Source organism: Piliocolobus tephrosceles, chromosome 8 (genome assembly GCF_002776525.5).
Source record: "Piliocolobus tephrosceles isolate RC106 chromosome 8, ASM277652v3, whole genome shotgun sequence".
In the NCBI taxonomy this organism is placed as follows: Eukaryota; Metazoa; Chordata; class Mammalia; order Primates; family Cercopithecidae; genus Piliocolobus; species Piliocolobus tephrosceles.
In genome coordinates, this window is record NC_045441.1 from 89522161 (window position 1) to 89545934 (window position 23774).

Here is a 23774-nt window from a genome sequence, read left to right on the forward strand (position 1 = left end):
CTTTTTTTTAAATGAATGATGTTTGTCTTCCATTTAATTTTGATAGATGTATTCTTTTAGTTTCATTGAAAGAAAATACAGAACTAAAGAAATGCAGAATACATTGGTTGACTGCTTGCATTAGAACCAACACCATGACTCAATGGAGCTTACAGATATTTCCCCCACTTGAAAGAATTCCAGGTAACTTTCAGGTAGTTTCTAAGAGCAGACTGTAAGCTCCTGAAGGCAAGACACTGTCAAGGAACTATACAGATCTTTTAAGATTCTCATTTATTTTCATTAACTTTTAATTGTTCAGCATAGTAATGGAGTACTGTTCCAGATACAATGATAAGTGCTGAAGTGGAAACAATAGCTTACAAGAATGCAAGTTTTTACTTCCGTACTTAAGAAATGCATACTGAAGGTGTGTGTGTGTGTGTATAAAATTTCACTGAGAGTAGTGAAAGAAAATAAGATTCCTTTATTTCCTCTTAAGCTACTTTTGTTTCCTTTTATACTCTACTCATTCCCCAAATCCTAGTCACTGTCAGCCACAGCACTTGAGTTTGCTGAATGCCATTATTTATTCATTCATTTTTTCAAAGTTTTTTTTTTAGTACATATTGTATAAAGCAATTTCTCTTCTTGGACATGTGAGGGCTTCAGTGAAGAAAGCATGGGTTTTATATTCTAATAGCTAAGACAAGTAATAACAAATATTAATATATATAAATGTTAAATATATTTCATATATTATAATATCTTAAGTGTCATATATTAGATGGTAATAAATGCTAAGGAGAAAAATATATCAAAGAGGGTGGGTATGGCATGTAGGAGGATGTGGTTGCAGTTTGAGATGAGGTGGTAAGAGAAAGCTTTGGCAAGAAGGCAAAAATTCAATAAAGCCACCAAGGATGGGAAAGAATGATCTGGGAGTTGTCTTGCATTATAGGCAGAGAAGTGACAAGGACACAAATATCCCAAGCAAGAGCATGCCTGGTGTGTGCCAACAACAGCAAGACAGAAAGGTAGCCAACGTGGCTGAAACTGAGTGAACACGTGAGAGAGCGAATACCAAAACTCAGAGAAGTAGCAGGGGTCAAATCCTGCAGGCCATTGTAAGGATTTCAACGTCTACTCATGTGAGATGAGAAGCAATTGACCTGACATAAGCTGAATGATGTTTAAATAGGATCACTCTTACTGCTGTATTAGGAATAGTTTTAAAGAGGTAAAGAGTAGAAGCGAGGAGAGTTGCTAAGAACCTATATAAGTTGAGACCAAGGTGAGAACGAGGAGGTGTTGAGAAATAGTTATATATATGTATAATAGATATACATATATATCAACACAATATGTATATTTAATTTAGTTAATGAAAATGATCTCAATATGTTCATTCATTTGTTAGGTATTCACATTTATAAGACAAAATCCCTTCACCATTTATTTAAAACTTAAATCCCTGCATAATACAGCAAACCAACAGAGTATTTTGCATCTAAGTCTTACATCTTATTTTAAATTAACACAATAAATACACATATTTTAGTAGGAATTATACCATATAAATGTTTATTTGTGTAGTTCTTTTTTTTTTTTTTTTCTTCTTTTTTTTTGAGACAGCATCTTGCTCTGTCGCCCAGGCTGGAGTGCAATGGCGCGATCTTGGCTCACTGCAACCTCTGCCTCCCTGGTGCAAGTGATTCTCCTGCCTCAGCCTCCTGAGTAGCTGGGATTACAGTCACCCGCTGCCATGCCCAGCTAATTTTTGTATTTTTAGTACATGCGGGGTTTCACCACGTAGGCCAGGCTGGTCTCGAACTCCTGATCTCAGGTGATCTGCCCACCTTGGCCTCCCAAAGTGCTGGGATTCCAGGTTGAGCCACCAAGCCTGGCATTTGTGTGGTTCTACAGGTGGCAGTTCAATATGTTTTTATTTCTATCATTTGTAATTTGCATCTCAGTAGGATAAAAGGCAGCCAAGAGCCAGTTTTAATATTTATGAAGGAAAATCATTGTCTAATACTTATTTATTTAAGAAAATTATGTCTGTGTCAATATCACTTTATTTATGAGAACAAAAGTGAAAAAAATCTCTCAATCTCATAGAGTGCTTAGACAGTTTGCATTCATAAACTGTGGAAGAAATGAATTTAAGTACTATATTGATTCCAAGAACTGATTCTCAGCAGTCCTATTTTTTCATCATGACAATATTTTCTGAAAATTGTATTTCATGTAAGAATTAATAGTCAATTGCAATTTTGAATTCCTGTCTTATTTTTGTTAAATTTTAACCATTCTCTGAGCTTCCAGTCTGTCTCTGATTTTATCCATTCATTCATTCAGCAAATTGTCATTCACTAATGTCTCCATTGTCACAATAGAGGCAATTACATAAATGAATAAATTAAAATATAATGTTTTGAGGATAACAATAAAAGTATGTACAAGAAACAGAGAAAACACAAAAGAAACTGACACTAACCTGCTGAAGTTGGAGTAGAAATGCATACCTCCTCTCCATATGGCAAGAGGTTATTAAAATAATGATCTAATTATTGTAAACCTTTCCTTTTATGTCTTAATATTAGCAAATTAATTAAGTCCAAATACAGTGTTAGCCGTAAGCCTTCCACAACGTATTCCAGCTATACAAACTCATCTTTATCCATTCTCACCTCCAGTCTACACACCCACCAGCCCCACTCTGATCCCAGAGCCATGATGTTATTTGCCTTCTGTGGGCATTTGTTCATGATGTTCCTACTCCATGGTAGGAGTAATCATGTCAGAAGTTATAACTGATTGATATAAGTGGCCCAGAATTTAGTACCCTCTTTGTCACATACTGACTAAATATTTGTGGACTTGATGTGATGTTTTATTATAATTCAATACATTTATTTATATTGATTATGTACTTACATCTAAAATATTAGCTATAAAACTGCCAGAAGTTTATAATTAGATATTCCATATAACTTAAACATTAAAGAAGCCTTTATAATACCAAAATTACTTAACTTAGATGAGGAATGAGGAGACTTGGCTTTTCAAAACTGCCACCAAATGTGGCTTCTAAAACTGTGGGGTTTTTTATTTTGAAAATGGGGATTTACTTACCCTATCTGTTTAATTAGATTACTGTGAAGATAAAATGAGAAAAAAAAATAGGCAAAATAACTTTTTTGTGTGAGTCCTGTATTGGTGCTCCTTATTAATACCAGACGTATTACCACAAGTGAAATGGGTTAAATTTTACTCCTTTTAACTGAAATAACCACCAATCAAATGGTATACACATGAAAACCCTCTGTTATTCATATAAAACTATATTGCCAATACTTTTACAGTTGTAATCCTGTTTACAATTAGAGAAATAATTTCTCTACATGAATATTAGAAAGCTGGAGGGAATGTAGTTAAGTTGTATTCTATTCAATTGGCAGACATTGCTGTTGAACTGTTTTTTTCTTAGCCAATTCTTATTTTTCAATGGAAAATCAATTATTGCAGGATGTTGTATACATTCTAATATTGATTGATAGCATTTGGAATTGAATTCTATTTATTAAAGAAATTGATAACTTTTCAAATAGAAGTCAATGATCAAATGACATTTGTTATTTATTAAACATCTACCAAGTCAAAGTGAATTATTTCCTAATTCTTCATTGTGATACAAAGAACAGAATATTTGCACTTTTTATGAAATAACTTGACACATAATGTTATTTCTTTGAAGATTCCCTCAGGATGATAAAATGGTTACTGATATTTTTATTGTTTGAACTGACTTCTCTATGTTATTTACATCTTTTGACACTTCTCATTATGAAAGAAATTATGCATCCACTTTACCCTTTTAATTTTGATTATATCATTCATAATAATCGTGTAGCATAATTGGCTCCAATATAAGCAAAGTATAACTTTTTAATTTTTAATTCTTTGGATAAATAGTAAATATATATTTATGAGGCACATGAGATGTTTTCATGCAGGCATGCAAAGAGAAACAAGCACATCATGCAGAATAAGGTATCCATGCCCTCAAGCATTTATCTTTTGAGTTACAAACAATACATTTATATTCATTAGGTTATTTTTAAATGTACAATTAAGTTATTATTGATTATAGTCACACTCTTTGTGCCATTGAATAGTAGGTCTTATTTATTCTATTTTTTGTACCCTTTAACCATCCTCACCTTCCTTCCCTCCAACCCCCTACTACCGTTTCCAACTTCTAGTAACCATCCTTCTACTCTCTATATCCATGAGTTCAATACTTTTGATTTTTAGATCCCACAAATAAGTGAGAACATGCAATGTTTGTCTTTTGTGCCTGGCTTATTTCACGTAACGTGATGATCTCCAGTTCCATCGTGTTGTTACAAATTACTGGATCTTGTTATTTTTTATGGCTGAATAGTACTCCACTGTGTATATGTACCAACTTTTCTTTATTCATTTATCTGTTGATGGACAGTTAGATTGCGTCCATTTTTTTTTTTTTTTGAGATGGAGTCTTGCTCTGGTTGCTTCCAATTCTTAGCTGTTGTAAACAGTGTAGCAGTAAACATAGGAATACAAATATCTCCCCAATAAACTGATTTCCTTTATTCTGGATATATACCCAGCAGTAGGATTGCTGGTTAATATGATAAATCAGTTTTTAGTTTTGTGAGGAACCTCCAAACTGTTCTCCATATTGATTGTAGCAATTTACATTCCCACCAACAGTGGACAAGGGTTCTCTTTTCTCCACATCCTCATCAGCATTTGTTATTGTCTGTCTGTTGGACATAAGCCATTTTAACTGGGGTGAAATTATATTTCATTGTAGTTTGATTTTCATTTCTCTAATGATCAATGGTGTTAAGCACTTTGTCATATATCTGTTTCAAACAACCAATTTTTTGTTTTGTTGAGCTTTTGTATTTTTATCATTTTGATTTCATTTATTTCTGCTCTGTTCTTTATTATTTGTTTTCTTCTACTAATTTGGGGTTTGGTTTGCTCTTGCTTTTCCAGTTCTTTAAGATACATCATTAGATTTTTCATTTCAACTTTTTTCTCTTTTTGGTGTAGACATAGCTATAAACTTCCCACTCAGTAATGTTTTTGCATAGGTTTTAGTATGTGTTTCTGTTATTGTTTGTTTCAAGAAATTTTTACAATTTCTTAATTTCTTTATTGATCCACTGGTCATTCAGGAGCATATTGTTTAATTTCTATGTATTTGAGTACTTTCCAAAATTCCTCTTGTTATTTCTAGATTTTTCCATTGTAGTAGGAGAAAATACTTGGTGATTTCCATTATTTGCCTGTTTTAAAACTTGTTTTGTGACCTAACATGTGGTCTATCCTTGAGTATGATCCATGTGCTGAGGAAAAGAATGTGTATCCACAGCTCTTGGATGAAATGTTCTGTAAATATCTATTGGATCCATTTGGTCTATAGTGTAGATTAAGTCTCATGTTTCTTTGTCTGATTTTCAGCTGAAAATGGGGTTTTGAAGTCTCCAGCTATTATTGTAATGGAACCTACCTCTCTCTTTAGCTCTAATATTTCCTTTACGTATCTGGGTAATCCAGTGTGGGGTGCATATATATTTAAAATTGTTATATTCTCTTGCTGAATTGACCTCTTTATCATTATATAGTGACCTTCTTTGTCTCCTCTTATAGCTTTTGTCTTGAAATCTACTTTTTCTAAGTATAGTGACTCTATGTATTTGAATAGTTTCCAGAATTCCTCCTGTTATTAATTTCTGGGTTTCCATTTTTGATTTCCATTGGCATGAAATATCTATATCCATCCCTTTATTTTCAGTCTATGTGTGTCTTTACAGGTTAAGTATATTTCTTGTAGGCAACAGAACAATGGGTCTTGTTTATTCACCCATTCAGCCACTCTGTATCTTTTGATTGAAGTGTTTAGTCCATTTACATTCAATGTTATTACTGATAAGTTAGAACCTACTCCTGCCATTTTGTTGTTTATTTTCTGATCTTCTCTTCCTTCTTTCTTTCCTTCCTGTTTTCCTCTAGTGGATTTTTCTCTAGTGATATAATTTAGTTTCTTGCTTTTTATTTTTTGCATATATATTGTATGCTTTTTGGTTTGAGGTTACCTTGAGGCTAGCAAATACTATCTTATAACCCATTATTTTAATCTGATAATAACTTAACACTATTTGCATAAAAAAACAAGCAAAAAGAAAACTAATAAAAACTCTATGCCTTAATTTCATCCCCCCACTTTTTAGCTTTTGGTTGTTTCTATTTATATCTTATTATGCTATATATTGAAAAGTTGTTGTGGTTATTATGTTTGATTGGTTCAGCATTTAATCTTCTACCTAGAATAAGAGTAGTGTGCATACTACGGTTACAGTGTTACAATAATATGTGTTTTTCTGTGTACATACTATTACCAATGAATTTTGGACCATCAGGTGATTATTTATTGTTCATTACTGTCCTTTTCTTTCTGATTGAAGTGTACCCCAATTAGCATTTCTTGTAGGACAGCTCTGGTATTGAAATCTCTCAGCTTTTTTTTATCTGGGTAAGTATTTATTTCTCCATGTTTTAAGAATATTTTTACCAGATATACTATTCTAAGGTAAAAGGTTTTTTTTCTTCAGCACTTTAAATAAGTCATATCACTCTCTCCTGGCCCGTAAGGTTTCCACTGAAAAGTCTGCTACCAGATATTTTGAGCTCTATTGTCTGTTATTTTTTTTTTTTCTCTTGCTGCTTTACCCTTGACCTTTGGGAGTTTGATCTTTAAATGCCTTTAGGTAGTCGTTATTGGGTTAAATCTGCTTGGCACTCTATAAACTTCTTGTTCTTGGATGTTGATATATTTCTCTAGGTTTGGGACATTCTCTGTCATTATCCCTTTGAATAAACTTTCTATCCCAATCTCTTCCTCTACTTCCTCTTTAAGGTGAATAACTCTTAGATTTGCCCTTTTGAAACATTTCCTAGATCCTGTAGGTGTGCTTTATTTTTACAATTCTCTCTTTTATGTCTTCTTGGTGTATGTTAAAATAGCCTGTATTCAAGCTCACGAATCCTTTCTTTTGCTTGATCAGTTCTTCTATTAAAGACCTCTGATGCATTATTCAGCTGTGTCTATTGCATTTTTCAGCTCCAGAATTTCTGCTTGATTCCTTTTAGTTATTTCATACTCTGTTAAACTTATCTGATAGAATTCTGAATTCCTTCTCTGTGTTCTAGAGTTTCTTTGCATTTCCTCAACAGAAATATTTTAAGTTCTTTGTCTAAAAGGTCACATATCTCTGTTTATCCAGGATTGTTTCTTGGTGCGTATTTAGATCATTAGGTGAGGCCATGTTTTCCTGTCTGGGCATTAAAGAGTTAGGTATTTATTGTAGTGTTTACTCTCTGGGCTTTTTTGTAACTGTCCTTTTGGGAAGGCTTTCCAGATATTTCAAATGACTTGATGTTATGATCTAAGCTGTGTATGCTTTAGGGGCACCCTAAGCCCAGTAATGCTGTGGTTCTGGCAGACTTGTGAAGGTACGACCTTGATGGTCTAGCACAAGAGCTGGGAGAATTTTCTGGATTACCAGGCAGAGACTCTTGTTCTCTTCCCTTACTTTCTCCCAAACATAAAGTTTCTCTCTGTTCTGAGCCACATAAAGCTGGGGATCGAGTGACACAAGCACCCCTGTGGCCAACATCACTATGACTACACTGGGTCAGATCTAAAGCCAGCACAGCCCTGGATCTTGCCCATGGCCTACTATAACCACTTCCTGTCTACTGCCTATGTTCACTCACAGCCCTGGAACTCTACAATTATCAGGTGGCAAAGCCAGCCAGGCCTGCGTCTTTCCCTTCAGGGTGGCGAGGTCCACCAGGCCCCAGGTGGGTCCAGAAGTGCCATCCAGGAGCCAGGGACCAGAGTCAAAAATCTTAGAAGTCTACCTGGTGTTCTATTGTATTGCAGCTGAGCTGGCCCTCAAACAAGATGCAGTCCTTCCCACTCTTCCCTGCCTTTTCCAAAGGCAGAGGAGCCAAGCCTCACCCCGTAGACAGCATATCTCTTGTGGTTCCACATGAATTTCAAGATTTTTTTCTATTTCTATGAAATATTACATTGAAATTTTGGTAGGGGTTGCATTTAATCTGCAGATCACTTTGGTTAGCATGGACATTTTAATGATATTGGGTCTTCTGATCCATAGGCACATAATATTTTTTCTTTTATTTGTGTCTTTTTTGGTTTCTTTCATCAGTATTATCATTTTCAGTGCATAGATTTTTCACCTTCTTGGTTAAATTTATTCATAAATAGTTTCTTTTTGTAGCTATCATATATGATATTTTAAAATCTCTTTTTCAGATAGTTTGTCAGTGTTTAGAAGTTCATAGTGTAGGCTGAGTATAGTATAGGCTGATTTTTGTATATTGATTTCATATCCTGTAACTTTACTGAATTTGTTTATTAATTATAACAGTATTTTGGTGGAGACTTGACTGTTTTCCATATATATGATCATGTCATCTGCAAATAGACAATTTTACTTTTTTTTCTCCAGTATAGATGTATTTTATTTCTTTTTCTTTCCCAGTGCTCTGGGTAGGACTTCCAGTACTATGTTGATGGAATTAATGAGAATGGATACACACGTCTTAGAAAAAAACTTTCAACTTTCCATCATTGAGTATGATATTAGTTGCAGATTTGTCATACATGGACTTTAATATTTTGAGGTATATTCCTTGTATACACAATTTGTTGAGAGTTTTTTTTTTAATCATAAGAGGATGTTGAATTTTGTCAAATGCTTCTACATTTATTGAGATGATCATATGCTTTTTGTTGTTCATTTTTTTAATGTATAGCACATGCATTGATTTATGTATGTTGAAATCTTGTTGCAGCCCAATGATAAATCCCACTTGATTATGGTGTATGATCATTTTAATATGCTGTTGAATTCAGTATGTTAGTATTTTATTGAGGAGTTTTGCATCTATGTTCATCAGGGATATTGGTCTGTAATTTTCCTTTGCAGCATCCTTGTCTGGCCTTGGTGTCAGGGTAATACTGGCCTTACACAATGAGTTTTGAAGTGTTTCTCCCTCTTCAATTAAAATATTAATCTTTAATTAACATTTTTATACATAGCAATTGACCATGTTGTATTATTTCTTGTGAAGCATACTTTTAATATTTGGGTTGTGATAAAACCTATCTCCTCCTTTGTCAAAAGAAACATTTTATTTTCTTATACTATAGGATGAATACGTTTGAATTTTCCTTTTACTCTTAAATTTTGATTGAGAGATTTCTTTCTTATAACTTCTTTTTTCAGAAACATGATTTCCATTTTGTCTCATTTTACACATGATTTAAAGTTATACCTTAGTAATCTAAGCAAACTTCTGGGTATTTTATCTGTCAAATGATGTTATAAAATGAAATTTATATTGTCCCTAAATCTATGTCCAGTGGAGATGGCGGTGGCAATGATGATGATTTTGCCACTAGTTCAAATAGCATTTATATTTGTTAGGAAACACTTTCCTAGTATAAATTGATGATATTTTATGTTAAAATCTATCATCTGAGTAGTAAGATACATTTAACTAACAGTTAAAAAGAAACAGTACAGAATATATGAATATCATAAAGATTATCAACATAATGAAGGTTAAATTATTAATAATTCAGTAAGGATACTTAAAGCAGAGGAGGCAACAGTTAAGGCAAGCATTTCTCATTCCTAAATGCATTAACTACCCTAGGTTCCTAAGTCCATTCAATTAATTATTAATTTCTATACAATCCATATAGTATTGGTTTAGTTTATTATTGTTAACTGGTTATGGTATTCATAAGATTTGATAGTATTTTAGTCTGTTTTCTGCTACTATGACAGAATAGCAGAGACTGAATAATTTATAAAGAGAAGAAATTTATTTCTCAAATTTCTTCAGGCTGGTAAGTCTGAGATGACAGCACTGGCATCTTGAGAGGACCTTCTTGCTGTTCTTGCTGTGTCATGAAATAGTGAAAGGCATGCTCTTTTAAGTAAGCATACAACAGAGAGAGAGAGTAAGGAAATCAGGTTGAACTCATCCTTTGTATCTGGAACCCACTTTTGGGATAACTAACCCACTCCTCAAGTAATGGCATTAATCCATCCATTAGGGCTTGTCCTTATTATCTCTTAAAGGTCCTACCTACCTCCCAATACCATAACATTGGCAATTAAATTGCAACATGAGTTTTTGAGGATGCATTCAAACCACAGCAGACCAGTATTAATCTGTTAATATCATTTTATTAGAAAGTTTGTAAAAAGCATCCATTCTGGGCATTCTAAGAAATAAATTGTGATATTAAACTAAGAAGAAGTTATAAACTTATAAACTGCAATCTACCTCAAGTGAGAGAATGACATTACATATCTGTTATTGGATAACTCCACATGTAATATTATTTTCTAGGGGTCAATCAAATTATACTAATATACTCATATCCCTTATTCTGCCTCATTCAGCTGCTTTCTGATTCAGTCTGTTTCAAATAACACATAGAATGAGAAATACAATGAACTGTAGCTATAAAGTGGCTTTTGGCATCTATACCAATCCTTCAAGAAAATACTGGACTAGATTGTTTTAGTGGTCATAGTGATTGGAAATCGAATCCTATCATGATAATCTTCTAACAGGTTAGTCCACAAATCATGGCTAATTATATTCCCTTATTCATGCTAAGTATGTTTAAAAAGCATATATTTGCACCAGTCATATTCAAGTGCAAGAAATATTACTTTTTCTGTAAATCAAATGTAATCAATTCCAATCTTTCTTTTATCTGTTGGTAGGAAATTGAATTGCATTCATCATTTGGTCCTTCCTGCCCCAAGTGCCTTGAGGAACTTCCAAGTGAGGGTATTACACATTCTAGAACACTGGAGTTTGGGCCTCTGTACATCAGTCCACACCACTAAGAGTGCAATATCAAAGCCTGCACACTTCCCTGATAATGAGTGGCTCCCTTAATTGTGCCCAAGTTTTCACAAGAGTAGTTTTGCCTTCACTGAGAGTCACAGAATCTGATGTACAACTTTCTAAAGGCACCTCTTGGCAATTTTATTTAAAAAAATATGCTAGACATCTTCCGTAGACAATATGAGTAAGCAGGATGCCAGTCCCTACTTCTTTTGGAACCTCCAACCACCATTTCCTCCCTAGCACTGACTCTGCACCTCCTATTCTTTTCATACTTCTTACATTATTTTCCTTCCCGGTAAGGTTCAGCATAATTTTGCATCAATCTACCTTGAGAAATATGACACTGTCTTCCCTTCTGGGAGTGGGATGGGGAAAAGAGATAAGAGACCCAATCAAATTTTGGTCATTTCTGTCACTGTTTACTCGCCGTAAGTGATATATCCCACAGCAACTTTCTCTTCATTCAATAATGTCCTCAGTTTTTGCATGTCCAAGTCTCCAAATAATATCAGCATGTAGGCAATTAATACAATTTCCAAATTATCATGTTGTGTTGTAATTTAAATGGCATTACAAATAATATATGTTATTTTTGCTAAGTTTCACTTATTTGAACATAGTTTGCCTTCAGGTGGGCTAGCATGTAGGTTTAGTTGGCATAAGTTTAATGAATTTTTCTATCTACTGATATATGTATTGGCCTGGGAGATAGTTGGGGTTCATATTTCTGTACAACCATTCTGTGGGATATTAGATAAGTCATGTCACCTCTTAGGTGTCACTTTTTAAATATATAGTATAACAGATTAAAACTAGAGTACTTATAAGGATCTTGCTTACCATATAACATTAGCCTAAAAAATGGTTGTGACTTGTGCTTTTGTAATACATTTGATTCATGAAATCCTTTTGAACAATATTTTTGTGTTAACCATTAATACTGTAATGTAAGTAAGAATTTGTTTATTTTACAATTATACTTTTTTTGTGATTGGAGCTAAATCTATTTTAGATAGGTGAGTAAAAAAGTCATTGACTCCAAATACTTTCAGCATACTCAGACCTAGTAAAGAAATACCAGTCAGCTCAGACCATTCAACTGTAGTCTTTGATATTTCTTAATTTTTTTATTCAAAATGTGATAAAAAGTTTTAAAAATATGTAAATTTATTTCATTTAGGAGTTTATATATACAAGCCACACTTTGCTAATTTTAATTGCTTGTTCTTCACAAAATTTGAGTGTGAAAGAAGGTACGTGGAATGTAAATTGTCCAAGATCACATCCCAAATCAATGACAGTTTCAAATATAGAATTTACCTTCTCTAATTCTGAGCAATTTAAAAAGATATCCATGCTGTATAACATTTATCTAAAGAATTATTGTCAACAGTCCTGCCTAAAGATGGAAACAGAGTAGATTATCATAGCATATAAGTTTACATAGCAATCTGTTTCATTCATTTTATATTCAATATAAAAATACAGTGACTTAAAGCAAAAGGGTAGGGTGATACTGCAAATCTCCTATATATGTATATTTAATACTACTAAAATTTGGAAGAATATTCATTTATAAAATTTGTGTTAAAATTTTTAATGAGTTTAAAATTATATTATCTTTATATTATGAAGAGATAAGATTATGACTTATCACGTATTTTAAGTGTATAATGGAGTAAAATTTTGGTATTTTGCCTTTAAATCAACTTTGGGTTTAGTGGCATTAATGATAAATATTTGTCTGCTTGGCATGTAGATTTAAACCAAATTTAGATTCAGACTGCAGATTGGATGTACCATGCTAAGTTAACCAATCCAAATGTTACAAATCTAACAATGTAACAATGCCAAGAGAAAAGGAACTAGGTAAGGGGGATACCATTAGAGTCCTGGGGAGCCAAGACCAAGCCAAAGAACCTGGACAACTGCCACTGAGAAGGCCATGAGAGGAGATGTGGGAAGTGCAAAAAAGAAAAATTAGATGACATGATTTCTATGCTTGGGGAAGTTTTACTATATATGTTGAGAACAGCTATAGATAAGGAAAATAATTAAGAACAAAATGGAAATTTTAGGATCCTAAAGTATTTTTGAAATGTCTTATATAAACCTTCAGCTCAAAAAATGCATATTCACAACTTGTAAACAAGCAGTTGTTTTGTGTTTCCCATTCTGTCATATTGTACTCTCCATCATAGGATGGAAAGAAAACTAGAGCAGTCATCTAGAAAGTACAATCCCCTTGAGGGAGTCAAGGATGGAGGATTAACCAACTTGCTCAAGGGCGCCACAACTAGTAAATAACAAAACTACATGTGAACACAATTTGATTAGGGTGAAAAGAAAGTGTCAACAGTCAACTACCAACAGCAAGGTGGCTCATAAACCTTCCGATAAAGAAGATATTTGTCTATATAAAAATAGTGTGTATTCTGTTTATTGAGAGAGAGGCAAATTTTAACTTTTAATGCTAAATATTACACAGAGCTCTATTTGAAAGCCTTATTCCTATAGTTATTGGGTAAAAAAAAATTATTTTAGTTTTTAATTTAATTTTAAATGAAATTTTAATTTAATTTTAAATGAAATTAAGATTTCATTTTCAATAAACTGAAATTCAGAGTACCTTCCTTACAGTATATCTCAAGAAACAGTGTCCTAGTTAATAGCAATTGTTCTTATGCCCTTATTCAAGTTGTGATGTTATTTTAAACTCACAACCCATGTACATCAGGGAAACAAGGTGTGTCTAAGAGTACCTATTGAATAGGACCTGGAGAATGGTGAGGGGGCTAGAAGGCAGATTGAGCCTGCTTTGATGAAAGTCGGCTGATTTTTATATATTTTGTATATTGAGGTTCTATTTTAAGTTTTGTTTGAACCATGAGTAAAAATAATAATAATAGCAATAATAATAATGAAAAATGGCAATATTATTATGAGATTAGCCCTTCAACACAATACTTTTCAACTTCAACATTTTATAAATGGGTAAAGAGATTGTACATGTATACACGATGAAATTCTATTCATCCAAACAAAGGAATGAGATCTCATCATCTGCAGCAACATGGCTGGAATTGGAGGTCATTATGTTAGATGAAATAAGCCAGTCATAGAAAGTAAAATATTGCGTGTTCTCACTCCATATGTAGGAGCTAAAAATGTTGATCTCATACAGATGGAGAATAAAATGATGGTTGCCAAAGGCTGGGAAGGATTTGAAGTGAGGCATGAAGAGGTTGGTTAATGGGTACAAAAATTCAGTTGGAGAGAATAAGTTTAAGATCCAGTTTTCAATAGCACAGTACAGTGAATATACTTAACAATAGTGTATTAGTCAGGGTTCTCTAGAGAGATAGAACTAATAGGATATATGTATATATGAAAAGGAGTTTATTAAGGAGAACTGACTCACACGATCACAACATAAAGTCGCATGATAGGCCGTCTGCAAGTTGAGGAGCAAAGAAACCAGTAGTGCATCAGTCTGAGCCCCAAAACCTCAAAAATAGGAAGCCAACAATGTTCAAAGGCCCAAGAGTCCCTGCAAACCACCGATGTACATCCAAGAGTCCAAAAGCTGAAGAACTTGGAGTCTGATGTTCTAAGGGCAGGAAGCATTCAGTACAGGAGAAAGATGAAGGCCGGAAGACTCAGCAAGTCTTCTCTTTCCAACTTCTTCTGCCTGCTTTATTCGAGCCACACTGGCAGCTGGTTAGCTGGTGCCCACCCAGACTGAGGGTGGGTCAGCCTCTCCCAGCTCATTGACTAAAATGTTAATCTGATTTGGCAACACCCTCACAGACACACCCAGGAGCAATACTTTGCATCCTTCAATCCAATCAAGTTGACACTCAGTATTAACCATCACAAATAGTTTATTGTATATTTCAAAATAAATGTACTCAGGAAAATATACCTTAGTTTTGAATCTCTTATTATGACTGTATCTCCTTATTCTGTAAATAAGCAGGATACTATTCAAATACTAATTTTTTCCTTTATCAAAGATTTCCCCCCTTACTTTCTTTTTACTACTTCTTTTCTTTCATCCTTCTTTCCTTTCTTCCATCCTTCTTACCTTTCTCACTTTTATATAAATATATAAATAGATCAAAATTGTAAAATACGAAAAATATATAAACTTTAAAAATAAAATCCACTTATCTATGTCTTTCTCATACGTTAACACTGCCTAACATTAAAATGAATGAGCGATTAGTATAATTGATTTGAGACCCACTTGCAAGATGTGTTTGCTATTGACTCAGCCAGGGGAGATGGCCAAGTTCAACTGATCTTTTGCTGCTGCTGCTAGTGCTTTATAGAAGACTCCTGAGAGAGGTTGTTCAAATTCGGAAAATTAAACTATAGTCATGATTAATATTCTTAGTATGGAAAAGATAGCAAACAAATTTCAAACAATTTATGCTACATATTTTTAAATTAGGTTTGGGCTTTTATTTTTTTCAAGGTCTACTCCTGTGTTTTTTCATTTATTTATTCATCTATTAACATATTCATTTTCCTTTATCTTATTTTATTTTCCCATTCTTCTCTCCCTTCTGTGAACAACTATTATAATTTATGAGATGCTTGGCATTTATTCATAAATATGTAATGATTTATTTTGCGTGCATATTATTTAAATCAACATAAATACCATTACCCTATAGGTCAGATCCTGTTTCTCACTTGTTTTTAACTTGGCAAAGACGTTAGGATGGATCCACCTTCTGGTGTTAACACCTGGTATGGTCTGTTTCTTCCAGCCCCTGCCAAGTATTTTCATCATGAGCATTCACAGTACTCTAAATGCTTATTTCGCTTGATACCTCTACCTCCTCACAAATATATACCCACAAAGAGAATTTTTAGGTGATAGAGTGTGTATATGCTTAATTTAACTACATTCTGCCAGACTGCCCTCCAGAACAGTTGCACTCATGTGCATTCTCATTAAAATAATTACATGTTTACAAATTGTAAACAAGAGGTTGTTTTATTTTATCTACTTTTAGTCATAGTATTGTCACATTATAGAGAGAGAATAAACCAGAACAACCATCTACCAAGAATATCTCCTTGATGAAGTCAAGGTCACCAATCCCACATCCCAATCAACACATGGTATTTTATGGTTTTCAAACATGTCCCAATATGCTGACAGTTAGGTAATATATTATGACTTCAATTTGCACTTTCTAATGACTAATGAATCTAGGGTTTTCTTCATATACTTGCAGAAGTTTTAGAACTTCGTCCTGTGTGAATGATCTTTATTTTACTAATTGCTTAGATATTTCCCATTGTTTTCTAGTAGACTATCATTTTTATTAATTTTTATAACATCATAAAATGTTAGGCATAAACAAAGGTGATGAATTGCGTAGTGCCTACCACATATGAAGTGTTAGAAAAATACATGTGGAATGAATAAAATGAACAAACGTCATGAACTTTTGTGTGGCATATGTTTGGGTGTAGAGTAACCTGTAGGAGTTTTAACTACCTGAATAATTTTAGTCAATAAGATGTTTGTGATGTAATGGTAAATATTAAATATAGATCAAGAAATAACATAACATGAAATTTGATATTATAAAGAGAGGAATAACTTTTGCCCTTTTAAGGAGCATAGAGTATTAAGTAATCCTAGAGGTTATGAAAACACATATTTGAGAATATTTTATGTTAATATTTTTAAAGTTCTAGAATTACCTAATTATTGTCTTTTTCAGTGTTTAGTAGCCTATTAAGCGAGAGACTTTGCAAAAAATCCTATCATCACTGCTACACATTCAGCAAAAATCCAGACTGTCTTAATTTCCTATTAAAAGCTATTAAAGGCCAGGCATGGTGGCTCAAACCTGTAATCCCAGCACTTTTGGAGGCTGAGGCCAGTGGATCACTTGAGGTCAGGATTTCAAGACCAGGCTAACCAACGTGGTGAAACCCTGTCTCTACTAAAAATGCAAAAACTAGCTGGGAGTGGTGGTGGGTGCCTGTAATCCCAGCTACTCAAGAGGCTAAGACAGGAGAATCACTTGAACCTGGTAGGCAGAGGTTGCAGTGAGCCGAGATCATACCACTGCACTCTAGCCTGGGTGACAGAGCGAGACCCTGCCTCAAAAAATAAATAATAATAATAATAAAAAGCTATTAAAATAGATACTTTCAAGGAATTCAATTGAAGTCTCATCTGTGCACTTTCATACCTGAAATTTGTAATAATTTAAATGTAAAGAAAATACAAATGTTTACTCATAAAACTAAATAATAAATATAATTCACATGGGTACTATTTTCCAGAAAATCTTTCTAAAAGGCAGTGTAAAAAGCTGTCTTGAGATAGAAAATGCTTACATTCAAACCTATTAAATGATAAAATGCAATATTGAACATCCACAGAGCATAATAATTTTCAACACATTTTTGCATACATTTTTAAATAGTTTATATAATTTTACAATTAACAAATATTTTTCATATATATTTGAAAGCCATATTTAATTTTCACACCTACTAGGACCTCTTTTGAGATAAACAAGGAGTGATTAGTTACACCTGTATATCATTCATTATTTTAATATGGCTCATAGAATTTGTAGGAAGATAGACAATAGAAAAGGAAATATTACTAAATGACTGTGTTCAGTGGTCATCTTCTCTATGGTGTCTCACTGTGGGCAATGAGCCAGGATAAAACAATTGTCCCAATCTTTTGAACTGCAGCACTGAAACAACTAGGGTGGGAAACTGAGGTGGGGCAAAAAGAATTTCCGTTGGTGTATTGTGGTATGGAGCAGATCATGTAGTTTACGGTGTCAGGTATCTATCCAGGCAAGACCCTAGTTATCTGTATAATTTTTTCAGAAATTTTATTAATGATAGTAGTTTTTTAGAAGTATTTTTAAAAATTTTACGGGATAATTATGTTTTGTAAATTTGCCCTTTTATTTTGGCATGTGAAGAATGAACAGGTAAATTCAACAGAAAAAGCATGAAAATAAGTGACTATTCCTTTTCATAGTATGCTCCTGCAGAAATGTGACAATGCAATTTCTGAATTATAATAACTTTGAATTCAAAATCATCTGTTTATTAATGTACTCTTCTTCCTTATTTTTTTAAAAAAGTGCTTTATTTTCCTCTTTCAGCGTGCTATATTTTTCTTTAGTGGTGTTGTCACTGTCTTTTACATAATTTTCTCATTTTATATGTACAACAGCCTGGGATTGTTGAAATAAACCTAAGGCCCATCTGAAGATAAAGTTTCCTTGGAGTAAGTTATAGAAAAGTCATTCTTGTTTGTGTTATTGTGAGCCTTTTTATGGACTTCTTTTACCATTTGACTATAGTTTAAAAGCTTTTCCCTTTCTTACTTGCAACTGATAATATGCTTTCTAACATATATCATAATCATTAAAACTTTTAAAGATACAATCATGCCATGTTTAGAATTTCCCATTGGAGCCAATGATGATCAATAGGTAATTTCACACAGGCATCTGTGAAGCTCGTTTTAAACCTAATGGTTCAGACCAGGCATGGTGGCTCATGCCTGTAATCCCAGCACTTTGGGAGGCTGAGGCGGGTGGATCATTTGAGATTAGGAGTTTGAGACCAGCCTGGCCAATGTGGTAAAACCCTGTCTCTACTAAAAATACAAAAATTAGCCAGGCGTGGTGGCACACACCTGTAATCCTAGCTACTTGAGAGGCTGAGACAGGAGAATCCCTTGAGCCTGGAAAGCAGAGCTTGTGGTGAGCAGAGATCGCAACACTGCACTCCAGTCTGGGCAACAAAGACCTGTCTAAAAAAAAAAAAAAACAAAAAAACTAATGGTTCAACAACATAATTGTGGTATGTAGACATTTTTCTCAAAAAAAGCTGGTAGAGTTCACAAATACTTCAGCACTACCTTGGATGGGTTCATCTACTATATATACCCAGTTCACATAGCTGCATGTCAGAACAATGTGAATCATGCCACGCATGGACCCCTCAATGATTTTGACAGCTCACATAAAATGGACCAAAGAAGCTAGATGTAAAATATTGAAATATTAATTATGTTATACTTTTATTTTTTCTATGAAATTATCTTTTTAGATAGAGAGGAAAAATGAAATGCCCTGACCAGGTCAGGCCAGGCCAGCTACATAATTTATAAAACCCAATGCAAAATTAAAATGTGGGTTCTTTGTTCAAATGTTATTAAGAATTTCAAGATGACAACAATAGAGCATTAAACCAAGCATAGGCCTTTCTGAGCACAGGGCCTTGTACTGGTGCACAGGTCACATACCCATGCAGCTGCCCTTCCTATAACATTCCTAGTATTCCTCAATTCAGGGATGTCTGGCATGCAGTGAAGGCAAAGACACGAAGTGGCATTCTATTTCGTCTGGACAAAATAGAAGCTACAACAGTTTCTGAAATGGAGAAATCCAAATGACTTTTTTCTACTACTCCCATTTCATGATAAAATACCAAATACATTCTTCTAGTAGCTTGTTCCCCACAGGAAAATTATATTGGGAATTCTAATTGTTTGGTTTGTTTCCTATACAAAATTGGTCCAAGCATTATACATTCAATAATGTTTTTTATGGCAGTGTGAACAGAATGCATGCGTTTGATAATACTAAACAGATTTTCAAAAGCAAAATTTTGCATGTTGTATTAAATATATTTTATGTGTTCAGGTAAGTTAATAAGATCAAACTACATCATGGTTTTGGTATTAATGTTGCAGAGAACTTGGAACTGATGTTCTCTGAAATGGTGTGCTGAGTTGACTTCTAAATGCAAATCAATGTCTTCGATGCCTTATGTACCCAGACCAGAGATAGCACACATTTGATTTTATATTCAATTTGTCTTTTTAGGGATGCAAGTATTGGAATGGAATGGAATTCCCTTGACTTCTAAAACATATGAAGAAGTTCAGAATATCATTAGTCAGCAAAGTGGGGAAGCAGAAATATGTGTAAGACTGTGAGTTTTTCCCCATCTTTCTGTTTCCATTTTTTGGCTATCCATGACTCTTTTAATTTAAAATTGTTAAGGTGGAACCTTTGCCAGTTAGCAAGATTTTCTGTAATTATAAAATAAAGTGAATCAAAGCCTAAAGCATAGAAAGAATTCAGCTAACTTAGTTTCTGATTGTGTCAACAGCCTCTTCCCTTTCATGCTTTTATGGAAACGTGCTTCATTTAAATGAAAGCCTGAACCCATTTAGATTTCATGGATATGTATTTACAAATGAACTTACATTTAATTCATAAAGATTTCACCTTAAATAATCATTTTTATCAGCTCTGACTTTTAACAGCATTGCAACTATATATTCAGTTAGGAGGGTAAGCATGCTTTGGAGTTGCTTTATATCATTAACCACTTCTCATTTACCTACTGAAAAAAATTAAGGGTAGTTGGAAAAAACTGCTGTTTGTCTCAGATTTCCTCAATATCTTTCTTAATGTTTTGTTTTAATTTTTAGGGACCTCAATATGCTATCAGATTCTGAAAATCCCCAGCATCTGGAACTTCATGAGCCACCAAAAGCTGGTAGGTAAAAGAAATTTAGTTTCAACTGTAAATAAAGAGATAGATATAGAAGTAGTTGGAGAGGCAGATGTAATTGTAGATGAAGATATAGACATAAACACAGATATAGACAGAGATAAAGTTATGAATAGATTGTTAAATATATTTATATAATTATAAACAAAATCTAGGGCATTGTAGCTACAATTTTAGCATTCTCGGGAAATATGTATTTGCATGTTAGTCCCCTTAAACAAGTTCACATAAAATCCTTGCTGCATGAATTCACAGTTTTAATTCTTTAAATATGAATTCATCCTTTGAAAGTAATGCTTGGAGCCATTTCTTTTTGGGTTTACATAATTTTTAGAGCATACTTGATTCTTTTTAGAATAACTGGATTAAAAAAAAAATCTTATTTCTGAACCTTTTCATTGCCTTTTTATAGTAAACAAAAATCAACATGTAATTTCATAAGTACACGATGAGATAGATTTAACTCTTTCTTGGATAACAAATATAATCTACAAATTTGTTAGATCTATTGTAAGATTAAAAATATCACTTTTTCCTATGTTAAATAAATTTTTGTTGAGCACTTTCTACTCTTACAGCCACAATTCTAGTAGTCTGGGTTATTGCACTAACCAGAATAGACCAAGTGCTATACGAATTTTAATACATTTGTAAATGTAAATAAACCCATTAAAACTTTCCCCTTAGAAAGTTTTCTCCTTAGAGAAAGAACGATGTGAAATTTAGGGAAGGAAAAGCAGCTAATCATACAAATTAACTTCCAATGGATAAAATAGGATATTGCATCATTCAAACAATTCTCTATGTAAAATATTAAAAACGTTTTTCTGAAGATGCAACAGGAACTTCACTATTCCTCTGTAATTCAGCATTATGTCACTCTTCTCAGAGCCTTGTAAACTTCCTTAGAAACTGATACATAAAAGTGCAATTAAGTTAATTTCATTTTTAAAGTTTAGCTTATTTTATAGGTAATGTTTTACCTTTGTCACCTAGAACTCACATAGTTCCATGGTATTATGGGGAAGTACGTAAATCTATTTCATTTTGTTGCAGTGGATAAGGCGAAATCCCCAGGGGTTGATCCTAAGCAGTTGGCAGCAGAACTCCAGAAGGTTTCACTACAGCAGTCACCGCTGGTTCTGTCATCGGTTGTTGAAAAAGGATCTCATGTTCATTCAGGTCCTACATCAGCAGGATCCAGTTCCGTTCCCAGCCCTGGGCAACCAGGGTCCCCCTCAGTGAGCAAAAAGAAGCACAGCAGCAGCAAGGTGAGGAGTGTTTGATGTGACCTCTGACCCACTCGTTTTCTAGCTCTTTATTCAGACCAGAGATAGAAAATAAAATATCATTTTCTAAAGTATTTTTCTTATGATTTCTCATTTCCACATGATCTGTCAAAACAAGAAACATTTTTTCTCTTCTGAGTACAAAACTCATCAAGATGTACCAGGATGATGTATTTCTACATCTTTTAAATATTTCAGTAGTTATTGTGAGGAACTTGAAAAATGTCTCTGATACTTTATATTTTCTGGCTCTCTTTGTTGTTGCATGTATCTGAGCTTTGTATATAGAATATTAGCTTTGCATCTTTTAGGAAACAAAAGGTACATATTACATTAGATTTTATAATTAAGTAAAAAGGACACAGCGATAAAGAAAATTTAAGACAATAACAAGGAAAACCCGTAACATATTATCACCACTTTGAACTTTATCCTCAATTCCATATTAAGAATTTTTTATTGATGCAAATCTTCATTCGAAACAAATGCTTCCAATGCTATTGTTTCAAAGCGCCAGGGAATTAAAAAAAAAAATTATTTTTTAACCTTATAAAAAGCAGAGGAAATATAGACAATTTATGATTTCCCTCATAGATTTGATTATTAAGAAAAACTATCCCTGTAGTTGATAAATACATGGGAAAAAAAGTGTCCTTTTGTTTAAACATGAATAAAGGTTTGTCTTTATGTAGTGAAATATATGGGAAGGATAGGCTATATATGCTTAGGACAAGTGACCAGATATAAAAAATAAAGTTTGTTTTTTAACTATAAAAATACAGCAGATGTCACCAAAAAGATAATCCTTTTATTCAGAAGCAAACAACAAAAGTAGGTTGACCTTAATCATTGCATCATAAAATGATTTGTTTGAAACTAAATATAGAAAAGCTTCATAAACAAAGTAATTTCAAGGGCAGTTAGACTAAATTTTGAAATAAATTTTAACACAACTACATTTTACCACAAGCAATTATGTGCTAATTTTGAATAATTACCTTATAGAGGCTCTATTTTGATAATCATTTAAAAATAATTCATAAACTAGCCAACTAAAATACCAACATAATTAATACTAAATTCTGTTTTGTAGATGTTTCTATGTTATAAAAATATAATTTGAACATATTTGAAAACAACTTCTTTTTAAATTAAGCAATTAACCATCTCATACAATATTGCTTATATTTTTAAATTTTAAATTATTTTTAATTAACAAATAAAACTCATATATGTTGATACTGTACAGCATGAGGTTTTAAAATATGTATACATTGTGGCCGGGCATGCTGGCTCATGCCTGTAATCCCAGCATTTTGGGAGGCCAAGGCAGGCAGAGCACTTGAGACCAGGAGTTCGAGACCACCCTAACCAACACAGTGAAACCCCATCTCTACCAAAAAATACAAAAATTAGCCAGGTATGGTGGCACGTGCCTGTAGTCCCAGCTACTCAGGAGGCTGAGGTGGGAGAATCACTTGAACATGGGACAGGGAGTTGCAGTGAGCAGAGATCACACCACTGCACTCTAGCCCAGGGGACAGAGTGAGACTCTGTCTGGGAAAAAACATAAAAAATTAAAAAATTAAAAAATTAAAAAAACATGAATACGTTGTGGAATGGCTACATTGAGCTAATTAACATGGATTTCCTCACTTATTTTTTGTGGTCCAAACACTTTAAATCTACTCTTCATTCCTCTGCATTATTTGGCTTAAAATGTTTTTTTAAAAAAATCTACTCTCTTCACAATTTTCAACAATATAATACATTTACTATTAACTGTAGTCACCATGTTGTATAACAGAGCTTTTAACTTCCCCCTAAGAGAAGTTTGTACCCTTTGACCATCATTCCAATCCTTCCTTTCTCTTAGGCCCT

The 23774-nt window shown here is 33.4% G+C and overlaps 1 protein-coding gene across 1 annotated transcript in view; it reads left to right on the forward strand.

The window, feature by feature from the left end:
- PCLO (piccolo presynaptic cytomatrix protein) overlaps nucleotides 1-23774 on the forward strand; it is a 398423-nt gene that overhangs the window by 289237 nt on the left and 85412 nt on the right. Inside the window, exons 11-13 of the mRNA XM_023226631.1 lie at nucleotides 19908-20016; nucleotides 20522-20589; nucleotides 21661-21875. Of these exons, the coding sequence (XP_023082399.1) occupies nucleotides 19908-20016; nucleotides 20522-20589; nucleotides 21661-21875 (392 nt within the window). The remainder of the gene's footprint in view (nucleotides 1-19907; nucleotides 20017-20521; nucleotides 20590-21660; nucleotides 21876-23774) is intronic.